A 25,481-nucleotide genomic window follows, 5' to 3' on the forward strand; every position below is an offset into this window, starting at 1 on the left:
GCCCAGCAACGTTCCACACAGCCGCAACAACTACAATGTAGTGTTGGTCGCCGCGGTCCGGTGCTTGTGCCCTGCCGACGTTATTTTGCACCGAACTAGTTCTTGGCAATACTACATTTTTTTTTTGCCGCCGCAAGTGGCTAGTTTTTTTTTTTTGGCAATGGACGATCACAAGTTCTTAAGTCCTTTTACTGGCCAGTAGAATTTGGGTCTCGTCTGAAATTCGTCAGGATTACAGACTTGACAGAAATTTGTTGAGACATACTACTACTACTGTTTCCATCTACCGGGGTAAACCGGAGACCCAGCCAACGCACGCGCCAGGCCCGCGCGACCTCAGTGGCGTCGCGACTGCCGGGGTAAATTCGATGTTCTGTTCGCTTCAGCTTATCAACTATTAAATAGTGTTTTTTTCTCACAACAAATCAGCCATTTCAGCTTTTCAGCCGGCTTATAAGTCGAGCTATTTTTCTCTCGGTGACGCAGGCAGCCATTTTCCTCTCGGTGACGCGGCGCCGGCTGACCAAAGTGGCAGCGTGCCGACGTTTCTGCCGGATCGCTCGCTCCGTCCTCCCGCCCTCGTACGTCGTACGTGACGTGCATCCACTTGCCACGATCGCGATGGCTTGTAACTGAAAAAAATGCACGTGCTGACCAGATGCTTTGCTAGTCCAACACGTACGCAGGCTAGTAGCTGGACTTCCAAACTCGTTTGGAAACAAGCGCCGGGCAGGTACATACACGATATAGCATCCGTTTCAAAAGAAAAAAAACAATATATATGCTACTATCAGGCACGGACTTTTGGAGGGCGTGATGGCATTGGTCGCGCACCTTTGACGCCTTGACCGACCTGCACTGCAGCCGGGAGGACGCCTTCGCATCCAGGCCGGCCGGCGGCGACGTCAGCGCGTACCTCAACCTCACCAGCTGCAGGCCTGCGGCGCCCGGGGACTCCTCGTATATAAATAGACACACATAGAAGAGGGCGCAGCCGCGAGAGCCGCTCCGTTGTCCCGTGCAGTGCAGGAGAGGAGAGCGCGAGGTCGCCGGCCGGTACGGTCGTCGAGGCTGCGGGCGGAGGAGGAGATGGGGAGGGCGGCGGCGGCGGCGGTGGTGGTGGCGGTGAACGGGCAGAGGTACGAGGTGGCCGGCGTGAAGCCGTCGACGACGCTGCTCGAGTTCCTGCGCACTCGGACCCCGGTCAGGGGCCCCAAGCTCGGCTGCGGCGAAGGTACGTACCGCGTGGTGAGAGTGACTGGCTGGCCGGCCTGCACTTGGTTTGTTTGTTCGATTTGGCGTGTTTTTGGTGTGCAAAATTGAAGCTTTGGGTTTTCACAATCTGACAACGCAAGTCTGATGATGTTGACAATAATCGAAGTTGTCGGCCAAAATCACAAGTACTACGTAGCAAAGTCGTTAAGGCTAGGCAAATCTAGCTAGGCGAAACAAAAATAGAAAAAACGAAGAAAAGGCATGCAACAACAACAAGCGTCGTTGCTGGGGAATTCACCTTCAGTACCGATCCCAAACCCCTCTTTAGTACCGGTTACTATATCAGTATTAAAAGGGTCCTTTAGTATCGAGTTAAGGGGTTTAAAAAAATTTTAAAAAAGAAATTTGCCGATCGGAGTTCCGGCCGCACCCGTCCGCCCGAGCGCCGGAACCCCGGCCGTACCCCGCCACCGGCCGCCCTTCCTCCGTATCGGCCGAGCCTGGTCCCAGCCCTCGTCCCCGCCGGCTCGCCTCCCCTACGACCCCTTACCGGCCCTCTCGCCCGACCGACCGCCCTCGCAACGCGCTCTGCTGGCCCCCTCGCGCCGCCGGCCGCCCTCACCCATAAAGAGAGAGGTGAGGCCACAGACCTCATCCTGCCGTGTAGCCACCCCTTAGATCCCGTTGCCCCCACCGCGCCTCCATGCTTTCCCATCGCGTTGGCCTGCATATCCTGCTACTCCACGCGCCATTGCACGCTACTACTCCACGCGCCGTCGCCTGCTGCAGCTCCCCGCGCCGTCGCCCGCCACTCCACCTCTGCACTCACCCCCCCCCCCGCCGCGCTGTCGCCTCACCTTGCCCTGCCACCGCTCCTCACCGGTGTCGCAGTGAGCGGCGCACGGAGGGGAGAGGGGAGGGGCAGCCGTGAGGGGAGGGGAGGGGCGTGCTTGGAAGAATGGGAGGAAGAGAAGCGAGGCCGCTGTGGGGGGAGAAGGGAGAGAGGAGGGTCATTCGGGAGGCGTGCGGATAAGACGGTGAGGAGTGGACGCGTGCGGTGGACTTCAGTCCAGTGAAGTCCAAATTAGTACCGGGTGGAGTCTTCACCCGGTACTAAACGTTGCACGTTATTACCAGGTGAAGCTTCCACCGGTACTAAGGCCCTCATGCACATTAGTGCCGGGTGGCGGCTTCAACTGGTACTAATGTGCAGGTCTTTAGTACCGGTGGAAGCTTCACCCGGTACTAATGTGCAACCTTTAGTACCAGGTGAAGACTCCACCTGGTACTAAAGGGGTTCACGAGGATCTCGTCAGGGGCTAGCCGTTAGATTCAGTACTAAGGTTCACATTGGTATCGGATTAAAATACAATCGGTACTAAGCTTCGGAATGAATGCTCAATTTTATGTTAGTGTGGGCATGCTCGACATCAAAGAAGACGATAGGAATGGAGAGGATAAGCAGACCAAGAAGCATGAGCCACCGTGCTCCCCGCCTGCTGTAGGCTGTAGCCTTGTCACGTAACCTCTCGCGTTGGGTGGTGGCGAGGGATCCCGGCTAGCTGGTTGGTTTTGTGCTCCCGTTTCTCCGTTTCCTCTCGCGTTGGGTGTTGCCGGGCTGGCTGGCGCTGCCGTTCGTCCATTTCATCAAGCGGGAGTTTCCTTTGGTTTTAGCTTCGAATCTTGTCTTCTTCCATCCTCATTTAGTCATTTCCCTTGGGGACAGATGATTGTCACCATCTCACGGACATGACAAAGAGAGATTGGCGATATCGCACCGATTTTTTCTAAATTATTAAGGTGATTTGGATCTCAAATAACGTATAAAACAAGTATAGCATTTTAAAAGCAGGGATCTAAACAATATACCAAGAGAACAACCACTATTGTATTAATCAAATACAAGTACAATCATGATTGCTTTCATACAAACATATGGTGCTAAAATTATAAAAAGAATATTATCTCCGTTCATAAATGTGGGGTATATTTTGTCTTGGCAGAGTATTCAGAAATAGGCTCAAACCATTGTTTTCTTGCAAAATAATTAGCTATACGTACAGGGGGTCACTATAGCGTGAACTCATTTTAAAGTTCTAGCTGCATAGTTTTCATACACGTATTCAAAATCCAACTAAGAGTTAGCACGAATATATTACCTTTTAGAAAATCACTATATTTTTTGAAAAACAGGTATTATATTATTGAGGTTAACTGTTACTGTTTAGATCATTTTTGTTTTTAGCTCCTCACATTGTAGCGCAAAGAGATACGTGCTACGTTGGGTGACGTAATCACATTGCGATTGCGTCGTCGATCGTCGTCTTCCTCCGTCCAGTTCGTGCCCTCCAGCGTCTGGGCGCCGTCCATCCCACTGCCTCGTCCCGTCCGAACATGAATCCGCCCTTCTCCGCTCCTCCGTCTCGTCTACTCCCCGGCATCACTCCGCCTCCGCCGCCTTTTCCTACTCACGGCCGCCGCCGCCGCCGCCGCCACCACCGCCGCAAAAGGGGGAAGAGATCTGATCGACATATCCTCTGGCCAGCAAGGCAGCAAGATCACTGGCTTCCTACCATCTCCGCGGCGACCCATTCCGGCCTCGTCGGCACCATCCGGATGAGGTTCCGACCTTGGTTCCTGTGTCAACATTTCAGCAAGTTCTATTTGCAGTTATGCTTCTCGGGTTGAAACATTAGTAACCCCGTTAGATGATGGAAATTGGTACCACCCTGATTCAGATGGGAGAAGTTTCAGTTTCCTTTGCACAGATTTGTTGCCTATCTACCTGTTTCAATCTATAGGGAAGAAGATTGTCTTCAGATTCTGTGCTTGGAAATTTGCTTTTGATTTTATTCCAACCGTGTTTTGATTTGAGTACAGAGATGCCGTTACATACATACATGAGCAAAACAAGGCAACGTTTCCATTCAGTTAGAGAAGAAGCAGGATTAATTTTTAATGACTGTTCTATTCTTTTTTGAACCAAGCTATAGTGTGCATTTTGACGACGCAACAAAAGTATGCTAACCTCCTGCACTTCTGTTAAAAAGAAAAACAGCACCATGCTTCTTCTTTTATCTGAATGTAAAACACAGGTCTTCCGCATGTACATTGAAGGAAAAAAGATCTAAACTTCTCTGTTCTTACAATTTTCCCAATGCTGCAGGTGGCTGTGGTGCCTGCGTGGTCCTCATCTCCAAGTATGACCCGGCCACTGACGAGGTGACCGAGTTCTCTGCGAGCTCCTGCCTGACGCTCCTCCACAGCGTGAACCGTGGCTCGGTGACCACCAGCGAGGGAATTGGCAACACCAGGGATGGTTACCACCCCGTGCAGCAGCGCCTGGCAGGCTTCCACGCCTCACAGTGCGGCTTCTGCACTCCGGGCATGTGTATGTCCATCTTCTCCGCACTCTCCAAGGCCGACAAGAAGTCCGGCCGCCCAGACCCTCCCCCTGGCTTCTCCAAAATCACTGCCTCGGAGGCTGAGAGGGCTGTCTCGGGCAACCTTTGCCGCTGCACCGGATACAGGCCCATCATTGATACCTGCAAGAGCTTCTCCGCCGATGTTGACCTCGAGGACCTGGGCCTCAACTGCTTCTGGAAGAAGGGCAACGAGCCTGCAGATGCCAGCAAGCTGCCAAGCTACAACAGTCGCGCTGTGTGCACCTTCCCGGAGTTCCTCAAAGCCGAGATCAAGTCTGCAGTGGATCAGGTAAATGGTGCTCTGGTGACCGTCTCCGACGACGGGTGGTACCATCCTAAGAGCATCGAAGAGCTTCAAAGGTTGTTTGATTCCAACTGGTTCGATGAAAATTCTGTGAAGATTGTGGCTTCAAACACTGGGTCTGGAGTGTACAAGGATCAGGACCTCTATGACAAGTATATCGACATCAAGGGGATCCCAGAGCTTTCAGTCATCAACAGAAGCAGCAAGGGAATTGAGATCGGATCAGTTCTGTCCATCTCTAAAGCAATTGAAATATTGTCAGATGGAAATCTAGTCTTTAGAAAGATTGCGGATCATCTAAACAAAGTGGCCTCACCATTTATCCGGAACACTGCAACCATAGGTGGAAACATAATGATGGCACAGAGGTTGCCATTCGCATCGGACATTGCAACCATACTACTAGCTGCAGGTTCAACTGTCACCATACTGGTGGCTTCCAAAAGACTCTGCATTACTCTGGAGGAGTTCTTGCAGCAGCCGCCTTGTGATCCTAGGACCCTACTGTTGAGCATATTTGTCCCAGAATGGGGTTCAGATGATATCACTTTCGAGACTTTCCGAGCAGCCCCTCGTCCATTTGGTAATGCTGTCTCATATGTAAACTCCGCTTTCTTGGCAAGAACATCAAGCGACCACCACATTGAGGATATATGCTTGGCATTTGGTGCTTACGGAGTCGATCATGCCATAAGAGCTAGGAAGGTTGAGGATTTCCTGAAGAGCAAATCGGTGAGCCCATCTGTTATACTTGAAGCAGTTCAGTTGCTTAAAGAGAATGTTTCACCATCAGAAGGCACGACACACCCCGAATACAGGATCAGTTTGGCTGTCAGTTTTCTGTTCAGCTTCCTGTCTTCCCTTGCCAACAGCTCCAGTGCACCATCAAAGGCTGATACTCTCAATGCATCATATACTAATGGAATTACAAATGTTAGCACTGAGTACTCACCAGTCGAACATCTTAAGGTTGACTGCAATGATTTGCCAATTCGCTCAAGGCAAGAAATGGTTTTCAGTGATGAATACAAGCCTGTTGGCAAGCCGATTAAGAAAGCTGGGGCAGAGCTCCAAGCCTCTGGTACATAATCTTATTCCGATGCATAAACTGATTTAGATTGAACTTTCAAACATGTCCTATAATGCTGAACTTCCATGGCCTTCAATAGGTTGAACTTCTAAACATGTTCAATGCAACCTTTATATTTTGTGTACATAATCATCTGATGGCCCTTTTTTTCCCCCCTCAATTTTAGTATAATGGTTTGGTCAGTGCAGAACCACTTAATAAACCTTCGCCCCTGCATGATTTAGTGACTTTATTTCCTCTTTTAGAAAATGCACTAAGCCATATTCAATCTTCCGACAACAGGGGAGGCGGTGTACGTTGATGATATCCCTGCTCCCAAGGATTGCCTCTATGGAGCATTTATCTACAGCACACACCCTCATGCCCATGTGAAGGGTATCAACTTCAAATCATCTTTGGCTTCACAGAAGGTCATCACAGTGATCACTGCAAAGGATATTCCAAGTGGCGGACAAAATATTGGAACCAGCTTCCTGATGCTAGGAGATGAAGCACTTTTTGCTGATCCAGTTGCTGAATTTGCTGGTCAAAATATTGGCGTCGTGGTAATGTTTCTTAAATCTTTTTTCAGAATACACAAAACAGTAACATGTTTATGTACAGCTGTGATCTTGAAAATCAAGCAAGCTTACTGTGTTGTGTTGCTTTTCATTTTACTTAGATTGCTGAAACACAGAGGTATGCTTATATGGCTGCAAAGCAAGCTGTTGTTGAGTATAGCACGGAAAATCTGCAGCCACCAATTCTGACAATAGAAGATTCCATCCAACGAAACAGCTACTTCCAAACCGCCCCATTTTTAGCTCCCAAGCCAGTTGGTAATTACAACCAAGGGATGTCTGAAGCTGATCACAAGATTTTATCAGCAGAGGTATGTAGTACTCTGTCATGTTCAAAAGGATCTATACTCTTAAGTTTCCAGTGAGACCAGACACTCACACTTAGTAGTTTTGTATCCGCAGGTAAAACTTGAATCCCAGTATTATTTCTACCTGGAGACTCAAGTGGCACTAGCTATTCCTGATGAAGATAACTGCATAACCATCTATTCCTCGGCACAAATGCCTGAGCTCACACAAGATGTAGTAGCAAGGTGCCTTGGCATTCCATTTAACAATGTCCGTGTCATCAGTAGAAGAGTTGGAGGAGGCTTTGGTGGAAAGGCAATGAAAGCAACACATGTAAGTACTGACTAACTAGTGCTTTGATTCACTAAACATTTTTTTATTCTCAATCACCAATGTATTGTCAACTTTAGTCAGCAATCTGACCAAAAAACTGTGTGAGATGTAAAAGTGCCAGAGATGACCAAGAATTTCCTCTTTGTCAGATCGCATGTGCATGTGCCGTTGCTGCATTCAAGCTGCGGCGTCCTGTTAGGATGTACCTCGATCGCAAGACAGACATGATAATGGCAGGTGGACGGCATCCTATGAAGGTGAAGTACTCTGTTGGGTTCAAGTCAGATGGCAAGATCACAGCATTGCACCTTGATCTTGGGATCAATGCTGGAATATCACCAGATGTGAGTCCATTGATGCCATATGCTATCATAGGGGCTCTCAAAAAGTATAACTGGGGTGCTCTTGAATTTGACACCAAGATCTGCAAGACAAACGTCTCATCAAAATCAGCAATGCGGGGTCCTGGAGATGTGCAGGGCTCTTTCATCGCTGAAGCCATCATTGAGCATGTTGCCTCGGCACTCTCACTAGACACTAACACCATCAGAAAGAAGAACCTTCATGATTTTGAAAGCCTTGCAGTGTTCTATGGAGAAAGCGCAGGTGAAGCTTCTACATACAGCTTGGTCACCATGTTTGATAAGCTGGCCTCAAGTCCAGATTACCACCACAGAGCTGAAATGGTTGAGCACTATAATAGGAGCAACAAGTGGAAGAAACGTGGTATTTCTTGTGTGCCAATCACGTATGAGGTTAATCTTCGACCGACTCCAGGAAAGGTGTCCATCATGAACGATGGTTCCATCGCAGTTGAGGTTGGAGGAGTTGAGATAGGTCAAGGGTTGTGGACTAAAGTTAAGCAGATGACAGCATTTGGATTGGGACAGCTGTGTCCTGATGGTGGTGAATGCCTCCTGGACAAGGTGCGGGTTATCCAGGCAGACACATTAAGCATGATCCAGGGAGGTTTCACTGCTGGGAGCACCACTTCTGAAACTAGCTGTGAAGCGGTTCGACAATCATGTGCTGTGCTCGTTGAGAGGCTCAAGCCTATCAAGGAGAGTCTGGAAGCTAAGGCCATTCCAGTGGAATGGAGTGCCTTGATTGCTCAGGTGAGTAACACTTTGTTAATTATGACTTTGTTGGTAAGATGCAACTTAAGCTGAGTTAAAAAATAACCAAGAATTGCAAATTATTTAAATCTTTTCCCTCACTGCATTCTGCCAGCAATGTACTGCAGTCAGTAGAAGTGGCAGTAGCAAATAAATGTAAGTAAGTCACTACCTGCAGTTTCAATTGTTCATGGCATTTGTTGCTCATCTGCAGGCGAGCATGGGGAGTGTGAACTTATCGGCACATGCATACTGGACTCCCGATCCATCTTTCAGGAGCTACTTGAACTATGGAGCTGCCGTCAGTGAGGTATCCTTGATCCAGATTGCAGTAAAAACATTGCAAATGCAATTACCAAGCCAAATTGTTGGGAGGCTGCAGATTCATTTCTCTCAACGCTGACATGTGACTGGGAACTTGATATTGAAAATGGCAGGTGGAAGTTGATGTCCTGACAGGAGCAACCACAATCCTACGGAGTGACCTCTTGTACGACTGCGGGCAGAGCCTGAACCCTGCTGTGGACTTGGGCCAGGTTAGCTCCAAAGAAAAAATCCTCGTGCAGACTGCTGCATCAATGAAAATGTGCTCCTCTGAACACTTTTCTTGATTCACTCAGATCGAAGGCTCATTTGTCCAAGGAGTTGGCTTCTTCACGAACGAAGACTACGCTACAAACTCTGATGGCCTGGTCATCCATGACGGCACATGGACGTACAAGATCCCCACGGTGGACACCATTCCCAAGCAGTTCAACGTTGAGATGTTTAACAGCGCCCGCGACCAGAAGCGTGTCCTGTCTTCGAAAGGTGAGCCTCTTCTCACAATGTTTCATCACATGCCAACATTCTTTGATCAGATCTTCACAATTTCTTGACAAAATGACACCTGAAAGTAGTATAACTAGAGCTCACCAACGATGGCTGCCTACAAACCTGACATACTGCGGACTTCCTTGCAGCGTCGGGCGAGCCGCCACTGGTTCTCGCGGCCTCGGTGCACTGCGCGATGAGGGAGGCGATCAGGGCCGCCAGGAAGGAGTTTTCAGTCTGCACTGGCCCAGCAAACTCCACTGCCACATTCCAGTTGGACGTCCCGGCGACGATGCCCGTCGTCAAGGAGCTCTGCGGCCTGGACGTCGTGGAGAGGTACCTCGAGAGGATATCTGCTGCTGGCCCAAACACTACGAAAGCATAGTCCAGCAGGCGCATTGCCAGATGTTAACGAGGTTAATCGAGCTGTGGATTGTGGTATTGTGAATCTGTGATGAACTGTATAGAGAGAAAAAATACAGTAAATAAGGCGCGGCAAGTAGCTAGCCAGCAATTTACATTTTGTGATACCAATGGATTACCAGCCAGTATACTATTTTAATAAGCAAATTCACCACTTAACCAATAGATTAAGGTAAGCACCAATTATCGTAGTTGCTGATTTATTGTATTCATCTTTACCGAGACATCTTAACAATTGGTATTAAAAAATATAATTATGGAGTTAAAACCAAATCTGAAAATCATAGGCAATTAACAATGACGAAATCTGATGTTGATGCAGTTTTCATGTGTGTAAGCAAGATCATCGAAGCACAACAAAATATATGTCCCACAAATTATAATCAGAGTTTAACTCTTGACAGATGCTACTGCTTCTGATCCTTCGTTGCAAACATGATTTGCCATGTATAGATAAGAGCGTCTGCAGATCAAGAACACTGTACACTGCAGTGGTCCAATTCCTTAAGCGCTAACTAAATCTAGTAGGTTCAGCAAAGAAAGTAGCTACCAATCTTGTTAGCAGCTTGAAGCTAGTATGTCCGAACCAACATGTGCAATGTGTTTTAGGAGCGAAGTATCTTAGAACAGTAGAGATGGGATTCCGATAGGATGAGTCACGGCCTTGAAATGAAAGAAACTAATTTGATATGGAGACTCAAAGAGCGTCTACCGCCTACTACAAGGCTGCATGGCTGATGCCTGATGACATTGTTAGTTCTTGGCCGGCCGCCTAGTGCAGTGAGCCCAGCCAGGATGTATGCAACTAGCGCGCAAGCAGGGACCAATTGGAATTAGGCACAGAAGCTAGATGCGATGGTGCCGTTAATCACGGCGTGCTGCAATTGCACGGCCGTCACGGCGCAGTGCCGCAGCCGGCAAGGAGGACGAAGAAGATGGCCACGAGGCAGGACGTTCTGGCCAAGGAGAGGCCGAGCGATGGTTGGAGGCTTGGAGCCCGCTGCCACACAGTACTACGGTGGTAGCTCGATGCATGATCTGGCCATGCGACCGGCCAGGCGAGCGAATTCTGTGGGGGTGTTTTGGTGGGGGAGTCGAAGATTGGAGGGGGAGGGAGCAGGGTGGGTAGCCCTTGATGCGCTTGAGGTGGCGGCGGTGGCAGGAGCAGTCAACAGAGTTGATGGGCTCCCGTTGTGCCTCCCATCGCGCGAGTTTTCTGGAAGAGACGGAGGACTGGAGGAGGCACGGAGTTTTCTGCTGTGCCCGTGAAGGAACGACTCGATTTAATCAGGTCCGAGATCCAACGGTTAGCAAATGCGAGCGACGTGGCTCAATAAGGAGCCGAGTCCTTGGGGCAGATTTCGATATGTAGAGGTGTGTGGGACCGTGCGAATGTGCGGAGGAAACCATGTGATTTCTTCACGATTTTGCAATGAATGGTTCGTGTCGTGTGTGCATACCTGCATCCTGAGTCCCTCCGTCTTGTACGGTTTATTCGTCTCCTGCTTCTCAACAGTGTTAATCAGAAAGCGTTTACTATTTTCTCTTAATTTCACCCTCTGCAGTTTAGATATCACTTGAGTATTTTACGGTTATCTCTTCTTTTTTTATTCTCTTTCAGAAGAATGTTTTAGGAATTTTTTGGAGTTGCTCTTGGAGGAGACGTTTTTTGGAAAAATCAGTCACCGTTATAAAAACAAGGGTTGGAGTATCACTGTATTTATAAGGTTTAATTCTATTCCTTTGACATCCTACGGTCACGACATCGTTCCTACGACGTCAAAATAAGGGGACTCGTCCGTGAGACCGTGACGGGCGGCGACCACCACATCCGCCGCCGCCACACCCCCAATCACCGTTGCCCGCCTCTGCGCTTTGTGCCTCTCCTTCCGCGCCGCCGCCGCCCGCCCTCCCTCCCTCTTTCCTCCGGCACCTCCCTCCCTACCACCCCTCCGCGCCGCCGGCCTCCCTTCCTCCCTCTCCCTGCCGTCCGTGCGCTGCCCCTCACGCCGTCGCCCTCTGCGCGCCGCTCGCCGTTCCTCCGCGCCGCCTGCCGCCGTCCTTCCACGCCGCCCTCCCTCCCTCTGTGCCGCCGCCCGGCCAAGATCCCGGGGCTCTACGCGTGCAGAGAGCGGGTTAGCGCCGCCCGCCTCCCTCTCCCAGCGCGGATCAGCGAGGCCCGCAGCTCTCCGTCTCCCAGTCGCCCTCCCTCTCCTGCACTTGCAAGAACAGGTCATTCCCTGCTCAAGTTTGCTCAAAATGTACATGCGGTCTTGCAATGTATGTTAAGCATTGCTACTGCGAAAATTCAGAGATTGTAGATCGAGTAATGGACTGTTAGTACATAGTTCATGGGTTGTTAGGCCATTACGTGTCAATTTTACTTGATGGATGATTATGCATAGCACTTATGTAGTCGGACTTTAGAGAATAGTGTCATCATTTGGTAAATTTATAACCTTTGTATGAATTTAACATTATTGTAAAGTTATAACCTCGTGTGCATTTGACATTATAATTTCTATTAAAGAAACTCAAAAGATATTAGAATTATTGACTTCTCATATTCAGAACAAAAATGAGCTATTATCAGCCTCAGGGGCATTCCGGTCATTTTAGCACTTAGGACAGACAATCTATTGAAAATAATCAGGATTGCCAAGCACCTAGCTTATCCAGACAGTGGATTCTCCCAATAGCAGTTCAACAGATAAGCCTGCTACCTAGATAAGCAGAAACAAACAGGGCCATAGGCTCCCCACGCCGAACACGCCTCCTTCAGATCCAGGCACCCTCACGCTGCAGTGCCGCCTCTTCTCCCCACGTTGTCGTCCTCGCCCCGTTCCCCCGGGCCAGCGTGCAGCGGAGATCCACCCACGCTTGGACTGACTTCTGCCTTTGCTGTTGAGGAATCCCTAGCTCACTTGGATGCGCCGTTCGCTTTGTTTTGTGGAATAGTCCTTTGTTTGCTGCGAATTCCCAAATCCTTCTTTCTGGTATGAATGCGTCGATCCATTTGGCGCATTGTAGATTTATGTTTTGCGCAGTGGAGTAGTATTAGTATTAGCAGTTCGTCTTCCAAATTTTCTGGTCTTTAGTAACTGAACTGATTCGTTGCAGGGGGGAGAGGAGGTCATCCCGATGATGATTCGAGGTGCGAGGATGGTGGGTTTGTCCTCTCAGGTTCTGGGCATGAGGTGCTTCAGCACGGAGATATTTGTGAGCAGTAAGTAAATCCTGATCGATTCTTTTGTCTCTGCAGTCATGTGATTCACCATGATGATTGGATTTATTCCAGACCTTGTGTGACTGCGTGGTTGTAGTGTACTAGTATGTTTGATTCATTATTTATGCAGTGTGTTAGCAAGATATTGCGGACTTGTGACTTTTGATGGCTTGGGCGGAGGATAGCACTGGTTGGTGGTCTAGGCTTTTGACACTGTTTTTTGCGAATATCAGCTTTGCTTGCGAGGATGTTGGATTTGCAACGAGCATCAGGTGCTATAAGAATGTGGTTCCTCTGAGTTTTAGGTTGGGTTGTTGTGTCTTTCTCCATCTTGTGTTGACCTGATTGCTGCCTAGTTCCTCCAGAAGTAGTTGGCCATAACAAATGCCAATCAACTTGATGTATCAGTACATCTAGTGCTTAAATAGCAATCTGGTTAATTCTGGCACTTCTGTGTAGCCGCCGCTGATATCAAATTGGGACGTGATCGGGGCACAGTGGAAGATTGGAGAAGGGGATCTCGGGTACCTGAGGAGGAAGATGAACTTCCCGATTCCTCTTTGTATTTCTCAATTTATTTTTCTGATCCCTTCTGATGTGCACAGCTTGTGTCTTATGGTCTTGACCTTGGGCTATGACTTGGCAAATGGACTTGAAAGCCCACGATCCATGGCATTGCTGGGCCATGATGCTGCAAAACACAGCTTGTCCCTAAACTGTCATATTCAGAAATTGCTTTGAACACCACATAATAGCATGTCCACAAATAACTCATCTTGCAGCCACTCTGCCACTGCATTCAGACCCAATCCGTTGCATGATGCCTGGATCCCATGGCCAAAGTAAAGACAGCTTCCTGTACTCCACATTAGTTGCCATGGATCTCAATTACAACATAGAAACATTATATTGTAAAGCTTCTTTAAATCTATCCAATATGGCCCTCTTCTTTTTGTAACATTTGTCGTGAAGATCCTACTATTTATGCATTCTGGCTAAGATTTTCAAGTTCTGTTTCATAGGGAACACCCGTTCCAATCTCTTTACCAAGTATTTTGTCCAATGTTGTTTGTTATTATTGTAATGTGGTTGTGGCATGCAGTATTAACTCTTTTATTGTGCTTTTGCAGGATTATCATTTTATACGACAGAGGAAGAACTCAAAGATGTGTTTTCACCATTTGGCAATGTAAAAGAAGGTATGTTATCTGTGCTATAATAGACCTGCTGCAGTCTGTTTTGTGTTTTCACTTGTAGTTCAATCTTCATATATATTTCTTGTGAAACTTATATTTGTAACAGTATGGGGTATGTTACTTGAATTGAATTAGCAGTATTTCAGTTTGATGTTGCTTCTTGTATCTTATCAAGTGCAGCTCGACTTATGCGTGATAGCCAAACTGGAAGGTTGAAGGGATTTGGTTTTGTCAACTATTCATCACAAGCAGAGGCGGAGAAAGCTGTTAAAGCAATGCATGGAAGGGTGTGTGCTTTCTACTCTGCTTAATTAATAAAAACTTGACTGACTGGTGATATTAAATGGTGACGTCTACAAACTGCTAGTGCTAGCTGCAATTGTTTGCTTGCCATTTTTTTGACACGTCTACAAGCCAATGAGCCATGGGCTCTGATGTCATTCCTTACTCAGATGAACCACCTCAGAAGTTCTTAATTTCACATTTTATGGACCACCTGCGATGTCGTTTCATATCTATAGGTTTTTCAACTTGTGAGCGTGCTGGAACTCCAGCACTTTGTTTCAGTGACTGGATCAAATTAAAATGAAAACATGTACAGGATTGATTCCCTGAGCTAGATATAAACTAGTATCAGATTTTGATATGTAGTCTTAAACTTTCACTAAATTACTTCATCTTAACAGATTCTACGCGGAAGATTGATTTTTGTGGAGATGGCCCAAGGACGCAAAAGCTAGTAGGACACCCTCCATTGTTGAAGATTGACCATTTTCTTCTCAGTTCCCAACAAGGTTGCTTGCCGAAGCTTGTCCTCCCAATGTTTTAATGCTTTCTGTTTTTAGTTTTTAGTTAGAGCATGTGTCTTCCCAATGTGCTCCTTTTTGTTTTTGTATTTTGGACTGATTTATTTTTACTTGGAATATCTAGCTGGCAAATGCGCGAGATGTTATCGTATTGCACACTCTCAATAACACTTTTTTACTAGTGTCAGAATATTTTCTCTCTCTGTAAAACATACCTTCCAGTCGCATATATACAAGACATACAGTATTTCCTGCAAATCCTAAGTGCTTAGAGATGAGTACAGATGTGGTGTACAAAATTGCATCAAAGGTAATTTCAAATCGACTGAAAGTGATCTTGTCCGAGGTTATCTCCCTAAATCATGGTGCCTTTGTGCCTGGATAATATACTTTTTAGCTTATAAATTTACTCACTTCCTACAAACAAAAAGATCTGGTGTAGATGGTTATGCAGCAGTGAAATTAGACATGAGTAAAGCATATGACCGAGTAGAATGGTCTTTTTTGGAAAAAATGATGATGAAATTGGGTTTTGCAAGAAGATGGTTGGACATTATAATGAGATGTATTTCTACAATCTCTTACCGCATCAAGATAAATGGTGAGCTTACTGGGGAAATTTCACCAAAACCACGAGACAAGGTAACCCTCTATCTCCTTATTTATTCCTGATCTGTGCCGAGGGTTTTTCTGCTTTGTTGAATGCAGTTGAAGCTAATGATTTCTTTCTCAACTGGTATAAGGGTCTGTCAAAAGGCACCGATCATCAACCACCTTCTGTTTGCAGATGACTCACTGCTACTTCTGAAAACTGATGATCGAAGTGCACATCATCTGCAAAATATTCTCACCTTGTATGAGGAATGCTTGGGGCAAACTATCAATAAAGATAAATCATCGGTGATGTTTAGCAAGAATACTAAGGCAACCGACAAGCTTCAGTTAATGGCGGTCCTAGACATTGCAACAGAGGCAAGAAATGATGAGTATTTGGGTCTTCCAGTTTATATGGGAAAATCAATAGCAAAAACTTTTGCATATTCGAAAGAAAGGGTCTAGTAAAGAATTCAAGGTTGGAAGGAAAAGCTGCTTTTAAAAGCTGGCAAAGAGATCCTAATCAAGGCCATAGCGCATGCGATCCCCACATACACAATGTCCTGTTTTGATCTCACCAAAACCTTATGTAATGAAATCAATACGATGATTTGTAGATAAGCACAACAAGATAAAGAAAATAAGATGCATTGGTTGTCCCGGAGTTTTTTTAATCTAAGAAAAAAGAAAGGGGGTTTGGGATACAGAGATCTCCACCTTTTTAATTTGGCAATGTTAGCAAGGCAAGGATGGAGATTACTGATGAATCCAGATTCTTTATGTGCCCAAGTCCTACTAGCAAAGTATTTTGAGAATGGCAAATTACTTTTATGTCCTCAGGTCCTGCGAGCAAAGTATTTTGAGAATGACAAATCACTTGACATGACAGAAGTTCCAGGCATCTCATACTCCTGGAGAAGCATTGTTCGCGGTATACAAGCAATAAAGGAGGGCTTAATTTGGAGGGTCGGTGATGGATCACAAATAAATATTTGGTTAGATCCTTGGGTACCGACAGGTGTGATGAGAAGGCCAATCACTCCTCAAGAGCATAACATCTTGAGAAAGGTTTCAGAACTTATTGCTCCATTAACGGGGACTGGGATAAAATTCTAATCAAAGATTTGTTACGGGAAGAGGATGTGAAGCATATCCTTGCAACCCTAGTAAATAATAATATGGAGGATTTTCTTGCATGGCACTATGACACAAGGGCTATTTTCAGTAAAATCGATGTATCACACTTTGGAGGACAAACGGGAGTGGTAGGCCACAAGACAGAGAGGTAAGTCATCGTCACCTTCAGCAACTGCAAACCAGATAGAGTGGGGAAGAATATGGAAACTTGAATGTCCTCCCAAGATCAAACATTTTTTATGACACCTAACACATAATAGTAGAGGTATTGATGATGTTGACACCCGCTGTCTAGTGTGTTTGAGGATGGATGAAGATGGTAGCCATTGTTTTTTTAAATGCAAATTCGTGCGCAAATGTTGGCAGATGATGAACCTGAAGGTGTGAGGCTGAAATTAGTAGACCTAAAAGTTGCCAAGGAGGTAACAAACTGTATCCTATCTATGGAGGAAAACAAATATGAGACCATGATCCTAATGTGGTCATGGTGGGATGTAAGAAACAAAGTTAATGCTCGTGAACAGAGAAGAACAGTGGAAGTAGTGCACCCAGCAAGAAACATGACATGGGACGTTTGTACTATGCTAAAGAAATGGGACGTTTGTACTATGCTAAAGAAAACAGTTGAGAAGCATCATAAAAAAGTACAGAGATGGAATCCACCTCTGGAGGAAGTTCTCAAAGTTAACATTGATGGAGCTTTCCTCATGGAGCAGAAATCGGGAGGATGGGGCTTCATTGTTAGAGATGCTGACGGCAATGCAGTAATGGCGGGAGCAGGGAGATTAGAATCAGTTCATGATTCTTTTTTGCAGAGGCTCAAGCTTGCCTTGTGGCTTTAACGGCCATCTTAGCTCAAGGTACAATGAGAATTCAGTTGGAAAGCGATTCTTCGAACCTAGTCATTGCTTTGAAGTCAAGGGTCTTTGCCCAATCAACGGCTGGTTCAACTAGATTTTGTATCCGTTGAAGTTTCTTTTACCCCTCAATCCTGTAATCTGTGTGCACATGAATTAGCTCGTTCTAGTTTGAGCTGGGACCTGGATCAGTCATGTGTTTGGCTTGATCCCGTCCCGGATTTTGTAAAGTTTTTAGCTGTTCGTGGTTGCACTGAACCTCGGACAGATGAATAAATAAAAAAATATTTTTAAAAAAAAGTACTAGTGTAACTGGGCAAGGGAGACTACTAAGTAGTTTGAGATGGGAGCGTGAGCTCAAATAACATAAGACGGCATGACAGTGCTATTAATTGAAGGCAAAATAGCCAAAATTATCCCAAAACTTTCTAAAGGGGTCAAGTTCATCCTTGAACGTCAATATAGTCCCTCAACTCCCGTTTTTGGGTTAAACGCGTCCTTGTGCTGATGTGGTGTTGCAGGGTGGCATGAGACGAATGGGGAATGTCCGTTTTACCCTTGGTACTGGCAACCGCTGGTTGGGAAGGCCTCGCTCCAGGACGCGCGCCGAGGGGTGTTCCAAGACGACGAGCCCTGGAGGCGAAAGATACAGCGCCTCCTCCCAGCCACTGGCATCATCGTCAAGCACATCAGGTACGGTTGCACAACCAACAATCAATTGCTTATATTCCATTCCAGCATCGAGTTATGTCGTATGATTCGACAGTTTAGATTAATATTCAATTGCATGATGAGGTGACATAATTAAGGAGCTGTCCAACAGTTTTGACACCACCTTCAGACTTCCCAAGATACTTGACTATGCTGCTGTTCAGTAATAATTCACACCTCATTCGGCATCCTCAGCCTAGGGCTTGTCAAGTGATCACGAGTGCCAGTGCTATTCCCCACAAATAGCTGGTTGTATGTCTTGCCGGATGCATGGATATGTCACATAAGATGAGCTGGTTGAGAAGTATCCAACTTGGCCAAGGGCAAAACAGTCATTTCACTTTTATCTTATGCCACCACGCAGTGCCACATCAGCACACGTACGTGTTTGATAAAAACAAGAGTTGAGCCTTTTGAAAGTTCAGCGACGAACTTAACCCTTTGTGGGAAGTTTAGGGACGATTTTGGCTATTTTGCCTTAATTGAAGGACAGTATGGAGCCATTCGAGATGTCTTTGATTGTGCAGCAATCTTCTCGGTCTATTCTCAATTTTGCGTGTGACCTTTCGAGCAAGATCAAGGCCCATTACTTGGAGTAAGTTGACATTTATGCCAATCAGAACAAAAAGGACGCAGCATTTGTTTCTCGAAAAGACAAAAGGCAAAAAGAAGAAGAAGAAGAAGAAAAAACTCTGTTGCAAAGAAATGAGCGAATCAGATCTGGAGATCATCCGCAAAGTTGAACATCCGCGGCGGCTCCTGCTCCGGCCCACTGACCACAGGTGCACCTACCGCCGCGGACTGGTCTCACACTGGCCGACTGGCGCCCACGGATGGTGACGAACGCACGTACGCAGCCATTTCCGCTCGGTGCACGCTGCTGCTGACCAGACGAGCGACCCGGCATGCAGTTTCCTTTTCGGGACAAGCGCCGGCGGCTTAGACAAGCATCAGTCAGGGCATGTGTAAGATGCCATTTACCGGCAGCTGGGAGGAGCTCGCACGCCGGCACACGTCAACGGTCAACCTCACCCGGCTGAAGCTTGATCGGGAGCTCGCACGTATGGTATAAATACAGAGGAGGAGAGGAGAGTTTAAATTTCAAAAAAAAAAAGGAGAGGAGAGGCCAGGTGCAGTGCAGGGCACCGACACTGATCGATAGAGGCTGCAGTGACCGGCCGGAGAAGATGGGGAAGGCGGCGGCGACGGTGGTGCTGGCGGTGAACGGGCAGAGGTACGAGGCGGCCGGCGTGGACCCGTCGATGACGCTGCTCGAATTCCTCCGCACCCGCACGCCCGTCAGAGGCCCCAAGCTCGGCTGCGGCGAAGGTACCAACAGATACAACAAGCGCGCGCGAACGCGCCATGCTTTCGTTTCGTGAACCAAAAAATTTGCCCTCACCTGCACGAAGGCTTTACCGTGCGAGCATGCGTGCAGATTTTAGGCTTTTATTTCGTGGCCGCTACCAGATTTTAAAAACATTTTTCGAGTATTTTCTACGAACGATCGACGGATTTTGGTCTCTTTTGGCTGCAGGTGGCTGCGGTGCATGCGTGGTCCTCGTCTCCAAGTACGACCCTGCCACCGACGAGGTGACCGAGTTCTCCGCGAGCTCCTGCCTGACGCTGCTCCACAGCGTAGACCGTTGCTCGGTGACCACCAGCGAGGGCATCGGCAACACCAGGGATGGCTACCACCCCGTGCAGCGGCGCCTGGCCGGCTTCCACGCCTCGCAATGCGGCTTCTGCACGCCCGGCATGTGCATGTCCATCTTCTCCGCCCTCGTCAAGGCGGAAAAGGCTGCCGACCGCCCTGCGCCACCCGACGGCTTCTCCAAGCTCACCACATCAGAGCTTCGCGGCTGATGTCGACATCGAGGACTTGGGGCTCAACTGCTTCTGGAGGAAAGGTAGCGAAGCTGCAGATGTCAGCAAGCTGCCAAGCTACAACAGTGGCGCCGTCTGCACCTTCCCGGAGTTCCTCAAATCCGAGATCAAGTCTTCAGTGGATCAGGCAAATGGTGCTACGGTGATGGACTCCGAAGACGGTTGGTACCATCCTAAGAGCATCGAAGAGCTTCACGGGCTGTTCGATTCCGACTGGTTCGATGAAAATTCCGTGAAGATTGTGGCTTCAAACACTGGGTCTGGAGTGTACAAGGATCAAGACCTTCATGACAAGTATATTGACATCAAAGGAATCCCAGAGCTTTCAGTCATCAACAGAAGCAGCAAGGGAATTGAGCTTGGAGCAGTTGTGTCCATCGCTAAAGCCATTGAGGTGTTGTCAGATGGAAATCTGGTCTTCAGAAAGATTGCTGATCACCTGAACAAAGTGGCTTCACCGTTCATTCGGAACACTGCTACCGTAGGTGGAAACATAATCATGGCACAGAGGTTGCCATTCGCGTCGGATATTGCAACCGTACTACTAGCTGCAGGTTCAACGATCACCATCCAGGTGGCATCCAAAAGAATTTGCCTTACTCTGGAGGAGTTCTTGCAGCAGCCACCTTGTGATCCTAGGACTCTGTTGTTGAGCATATTTGTACCAGATTGGGGTTCAGATGATATCGCCTTTGAGACTTTCCGAGCAGCACCTCGTCCATTTGGCAATGCTGTTTCATATATAAACTCAGCTTTCTTAGCAAGGACATCAAGCGACCATCTCATTGAGGATATGTGCTTGGTATTCGGTGCTTACGGAGTCGACCATGCCATCAGAGCTCGCAAGGTTGAGAATTTCCTGAAGGGCAAATCGGTAAGCCCGTCTGTTATACTTGAAGCAGTTAAGTTGCTTAAAGAGACTGTTTCGCCATCAAAAGGCACGACACATCCCGAATACAGGATAAGCTTGGCTGTCAGTTTTCTGTTCAGCTTCCTGTCTTCCCTTCCCAACAGCTCCAGTGCACCAGCAAAAGTTGATACTCTCAATGCATCATATACTAATGGAATTACAAATGTTAGCACTGAGTACTCACCAGTCGAACATCTTAAGGTTGACAGCAATGATTTGCCAATTCGCTCAAGGCAAGAAATGGTTTTCAGTGATGAATACAAGCCTGTTGGCAAGCCGATTAAGAAAGCTGGGGCAGAGCTCCAAGCCTCTGGTACATATTCTTATTCCGATGCATAAACTGATTTAGATTGAACTTTCAAACATGTCCTATAATGCTGAACTTCCATGGCCTTCAATAGGTTGAACTTCTAAACATGTTCAATGCAACCCTTTATTTTGTGTACATAATCATCTAATGGCCCTTTTTTTTCTCAATTTTAGTATAATGGTTTGGTCAGTGCAGAACCACTTAATAAACCTTCGCCCCTGCATGATTTAGTGACTTTATTTCCTCTTTTAGAAAATGCACTAAGCCATATTCAATCTTCTGACAACAGGGGAGGCGGTGTACGTTGATGATATCCCTGCTCCCAAGGATTGCCTCTATGGAGCATTTATCTACAGCTCACACGCTCATGCCCATGTGAAGGGTATCAACTTCAAACCATCTTTGGCTTCACAGAAGGTTATAACAGTTATCACCGCAAAGGATATTCCGAGCGGCGGAGAAAATGTTGGATCCAGCATCATGCAAGGAGACGAAGCACTTTTTGCTGATCCAGTTGCTGAATTTGCTGGTCAAAATATTGGTGTCGTGGTAATGTCTCATAAGTGTTCTTTCAGAATACACAAAAAAAAGTAACATGTTTATGTATAGCTATAATCTTGAAAATCAGGCAAGCTTACTGTGTCGTGTTGATTTTCAATTTACTTAGATTGCTGAAACACAGAAGTACGCCTATATGGCAGCAAAGCAAGCTGTTGTTGAGTATAGCACAGAAAATCTGCAGCCACCAATTCTGACGGTAGAAGATGCCATCCAAAGAAGCAGCTACTTCCAAATTCCACCATTTTTTGCTCCCAAGCCGGTTGGTAATTACAACCAAGGGATGTCTGAAGCAGATCACAAGATTTTATCAGCAGAGGTACATAGGATTCCATTAAGTTCAAAAGGATATATTCTGTGAGTTTCCAGCGTGACAAAACACCCCACACATAATATTTTTGTATCTGCAGGTAAAACTTGAATCCCAGTACTTTTTCTACATGGAGACTCAAGTGGCACTAGCTATTCCAGATGAAGATAACTGCATAACTATCTATTCCTCGACACAAATGCCTGAGCTCACACAAAATGTGGTAGCAAGGTGCCTTGGAATTCCATTTCACAATGTCCGTGTCATCACCAGAAGAGTCGGAGGAGGCTTTGGTGGAAAGGCAATGAAACCAACACATGTAAGTCCCGACTTAAATAGAGCCTTAATCTGCCAAACATTTTCCATTTTCCATTACCCATGTATTGTCAACTGAACTTTACAATATGACAAAAAAACAGTTTGAGATGCAGATGTGTTAGAGATAACCAAGAATTTCCTCTTTGTCAGATCGCATGTGCATGTGCCGTTGCTGCCTTCAAGCTGCGGCGTCCTGTTAGGATGTACCTCGATCGCAAGACAGACATGATAATGGCAGGAGGGCGACATCCTATGAAGGTGAAGTACTCTATTGGGTTCAAGTCAGACGGCAAGATCACAGCCTTGCACCTTGATCTTGGGATCAATTGTGGAATATCGCCAGATGGGAGTCCAGCGATGCCACGTGCTATCATAGGTGCTTTAAAAAAGTACAACTGGGGTGCTCTTGAATTTGACACCAAGCTCTGCAAGACAAACGTCTCATCAAAGTCATCAATGCGAGGTCCTGGAGATGTGCAAGGCTCTTTCATCGCAGAAGCTATCATTGAGCATGTTGCGTCGGCACTCTCAGTAGACACTAACACCATCAGGAGGAAGAACCTTCATGATTTCGAAAGCCTTGCAGTGTTCTATGAAGAAAGCGCAGGTGAACCCTCTACATACAGCCTGGTGTCCATGTTTGATAAGCTGGCCTTGTCCCCAGACTACCAGCACAGAGCAGAAATGATTGAGCTCTTCAACAACAGCAACAAGTGGAAGAAACGAGGGATTTGTTGTGTTCCATGCACGTATGAGGTGAGTCTTCGACCAACTCCAGGCAAGGTGTCCATCATGACTGATGGTTCCATTGCAGTCGAGGTTGGAGGAATTGAGATAGGTCAAGGGTTATGGACTAAAGTGAAGCAGATGACAGCATTTGGATTGGGACAGCTGTGCCCTGACGGCGGCGAATGCCTCCTGGACAAGGTGCGGGTTATCCAGGCTGACACATTAAGCATGATCCAGGGAGGTTTCACTGCTGGGAGCACCACTTCTGAAACTAGCTGTGAAGCAGTTAGACAATCATGTGCTGTACTCGTCGAGAGGCTGAAGCCTATCAAGGAGAGTCTGGAAGCTAATGCCAACCCAGTGGAGTGGAGTGCTTTGATTGCTCAGGTGAGGATAATACTTACCAATTCTAACTTTGTTGGTAACTTAACCTGAGTGGAAAAGATACCAAGAATTATATATTTACTTAAATCTCTTGCCTCCCTCCTTTCCATCAACAATGTACTGCAGTTTGTTTCAAAAAACAACGTCCTGCAGCTAGTAGAAGTAGCAGTAGCAAATATTCAATTTTTCATGGCATTTGTTGCTCATCTGCAGGCAAGCATGGCGAGTGTGAACTTATCGGCACAGGCATACTGGACTCCCGATCCATCTTTCACAAGCTACCTGAATTATGGAGCTGCCATCAGTGAGGTATCCTTGATCCAAATTGCAGTAAAAACATTGCAAATGCAATTACCAAGCCAAATTGTTGGAAGGCTGCAGATTCATTTCTCTCAACGTTGACATGTGATTGGGAATTTGCAAATGAAAATGGCAGGTGGAAGTTGATGTCCTGACAGGAGCAACAACAATCCTACGGAGTGACATCGTATACGACTGCGGGCAGAGCCTGAACCCTGCTGTGGACTTGGGCCAGGTTAGCTGCGAAGATAAACCGCTCGTGCAGACCATTTCATCAATGAAAATGTGCTCCTCCTCTGAACACTGTTCCTATTTCACTCAGATCGAAGGCTCATTTGTCCAAGGAGTGGGCTTCTTCACGAACGAAGACTACGCTACGAACTCTGACGGCCTGGTCATCCATGACGGCACATGGACGTACAAGATCCCCACGGTGGACACCATTCCCAAGCAGTTCAACGTTGAGATGTTCAACAGCGCCCGGGACAAGAAGCGCGTCCTGTCTTCAAAAGGTGAGGCTCTTCCCACAATGTTTAATCACCTCCCAACATTCTTGATAAGAACCCTGACGTACCGTGGACTTCTTTGCAGCGTCGGGCGAGCCGCCGCTGGTTCTCGCGGCCTCGGTGCACTGCGCGATGAGGGAGGCAATCAGGGCCGCCAGGAAGGAGTTCTCGGTCTGCACAGGCCCCGCAAACTCCGCAACCACCTTCCAGATGGACGTCCCGGCGACGATGCCCGTCGTCAAGGAGCTCTGCGGCCTGGACGTCGTGGAGAGGTACCTCGAGAGCGTATGTGCTGCCGGCTCAAACACTGCGAAGGCATAGATCCAGCAGCCGCATTGCCAGAGATTGATGAGGTTAATCGAGATGTGGCATTATGAATCGGGAGCCATGAACAGTATAATGCGTCTGACAGGGCGAATGTGCGGAGGAAATCATAAGATTTCGCCAGGATTATGAAGAAATTATGCTGAATGATTCGTGTGCGCATACCTCCCTTCTTCTGGGTATAAATGGGGATCGGATTGGAAAAGTGTTGTTCCTCGCCTCGCCTCGCCTCCTCGTAGGCAGGCACGCGTTCGCCCCGCGATCTCGCCGGCGGCAATAGCGGCCCCCCTCCCCGCGCGACGTTGGCTGGTGCCGCCTGGCGAGAGAGTGCGGCGGCCGCGCGACGGTGCTTGTCTGCTTGATTTCGCTGGACTTCTTGCCCGCGCGCCGCGCCCTTTGCAACTGTGTTGGTTTTGCAGCTGCCACGCCATTGTGTCCGTGGACTTGTTGCTCGATCGCTGAAAACTGTAGTAGTAGCATGGCTCCGTTTGGAGCGAATATTTAGACTAATTAGAGTATTAAATATAGATTAATTACAAAACTAATTGAATAAATGAAGATTAATTCGCGAGGTGAATCTATTAAACCTAATTAGTTCATGATTTGATCAAATAAAATTAATTAGATTTAATAGATTCGTCTCGCGAATTAGCCACGGCTTATGCAATTAGTTTTATAATTAATTCACGTTTAATCTTTTTAATTGTTATATAAGATCCGTACTAAAAATTAGTCCATAGATCCAAAACAATATCCATGCGTTTGACCGTTGACCAGATGGTAGCTACTCACACGCTGCCCAGTGCCTACCCCAGATGGATCATCAGCCCAAGACTCTGGGAGCGCATGCAT

The 25,481-nt window shown here is 47.1% G+C and overlaps 2 protein-coding genes, 1 long non-coding RNA gene and 1 pseudogene across 5 annotated transcripts; 3 read left to right on the forward strand and 1 right to left on the reverse strand.

The window, feature by feature from the left end:
• Positions 1-858: 858 nt before the first annotated feature.
• On the forward strand, positions 859-9,749 carry LOC117838076 (indole-3-acetaldehyde oxidase). The gene is made up of 10 exons (XM_072290644.1): positions 859-1,234; positions 4,382-6,025; positions 6,317-6,579; positions 6,696-6,905; positions 6,997-7,215; positions 7,365-8,330; positions 8,545-8,640; positions 8,768-8,866; positions 8,951-9,140; positions 9,293-9,749. Exons 1-10 carry the CDS (start codon positions 1,090-1,092, stop codon positions 9,526-9,528), a joined length of 4,068 nt encoding a protein of 1,355 aa, XP_072146745.1. The 5' UTR covers positions 859-1,089; the 3' UTR covers positions 9,529-9,749.
• A 1,737-nt stretch (positions 9,750-11,486) lies between these two features.
• On the forward strand, positions 11,487-15,052 carry LOC117838079 (organelle RRM domain-containing protein 6, chloroplastic). 3 transcript variants are annotated; one of them, XM_034717954.2, is made up of 5 exons: positions 11,487-11,798; positions 12,687-12,792; positions 13,923-13,991; positions 14,169-14,275; positions 14,675-15,052. In XM_034717954.2, exons 2-5 carry the CDS (start codon positions 12,708-12,710, stop codon positions 14,726-14,728), a joined length of 315 nt encoding a protein of 104 aa, XP_034573845.1. In that variant the 5' UTR covers positions 11,487-11,798; positions 12,687-12,707; the 3' UTR covers positions 14,729-15,052. The 3 variants fall into 3 exon arrangements, with proteins under 3 accessions (XP_034573845.1, XP_034573846.1, XP_034573847.1); XM_034717955.2 differs by lacking the exon at positions 11,487-11,798 and adding an exon at positions 12,301-12,562; XM_034717956.1 differs by lacking the exon at positions 11,487-11,798 and adding an exon at positions 12,923-13,064.
• A 3,658-nt stretch (positions 15,053-18,710) lies between these two features.
• Positions 18,711-24,791, forward strand: LOC117838078 (indole-3-acetaldehyde oxidase-like; annotated as a pseudogene).
• Positions 23,886-25,050, reverse strand: LOC117838080 (uncharacterized). Its single transcript, XR_004636496.2, has 2 exons — positions 24,795-25,050; positions 23,886-24,612 (listed from the first exon to the last, which is right to left on the reverse strand). It is a non-coding gene; the product is annotated as an uncharacterized lncRNA (long non-coding RNA).
• Positions 25,051-25,481: the final 431 nt, after the last annotated feature.

The sequence above is a fragment of the Setaria viridis genome, chromosome 9 (assembly GCF_005286985.2).
Source record: "Setaria viridis chromosome 9, Setaria_viridis_v4.0, whole genome shotgun sequence".
Taxonomy (NCBI): Eukaryota; Viridiplantae; Streptophyta; class Magnoliopsida; order Poales; family Poaceae; genus Setaria; species Setaria viridis.

Coding starts and splice junctions, on each gene's coding strand:
- LOC117838076 (XM_072290644.1), top strand. CDS start 1,090: ATGGGGAGGGCGGCGGCGGCGGCGGTGGTGGTGGCGGTGAACGGGCAG. Junction 8,331..8,544: donor GGAGTGCCTTGATTGCTCAG/GTGAGTAACACT, acceptor GCTCATCTGCAG/GCGAGCATGGGGAGTGTGAA. Junction 8,641..8,767: donor ATGGAGCTGCCGTCAGTGAG/GTATCCTTGATC, acceptor TGAAAATGGCAG/GTGGAAGTTGATGTCCTGAC.
- LOC117838079 (XM_034717954.2), top strand. CDS start 12,708: ATGATGATTCGAGGTGCGAGGATGGTGGGTTTGTCCTCTCAGGTTCTG. Junction 12,793..13,922: donor CACGGAGATATTTGTGAGCA/GTAAGTAAATCC, acceptor GTGCTTTTGCAG/GATTATCATTTTATACGACA. Junction 14,276..14,674: donor TTAAAGCAATGCATGGAAGG/GTGTGTGCTTTC, acceptor TCATCTTAACAG/ATTCTACGCGGAAGATTGAT.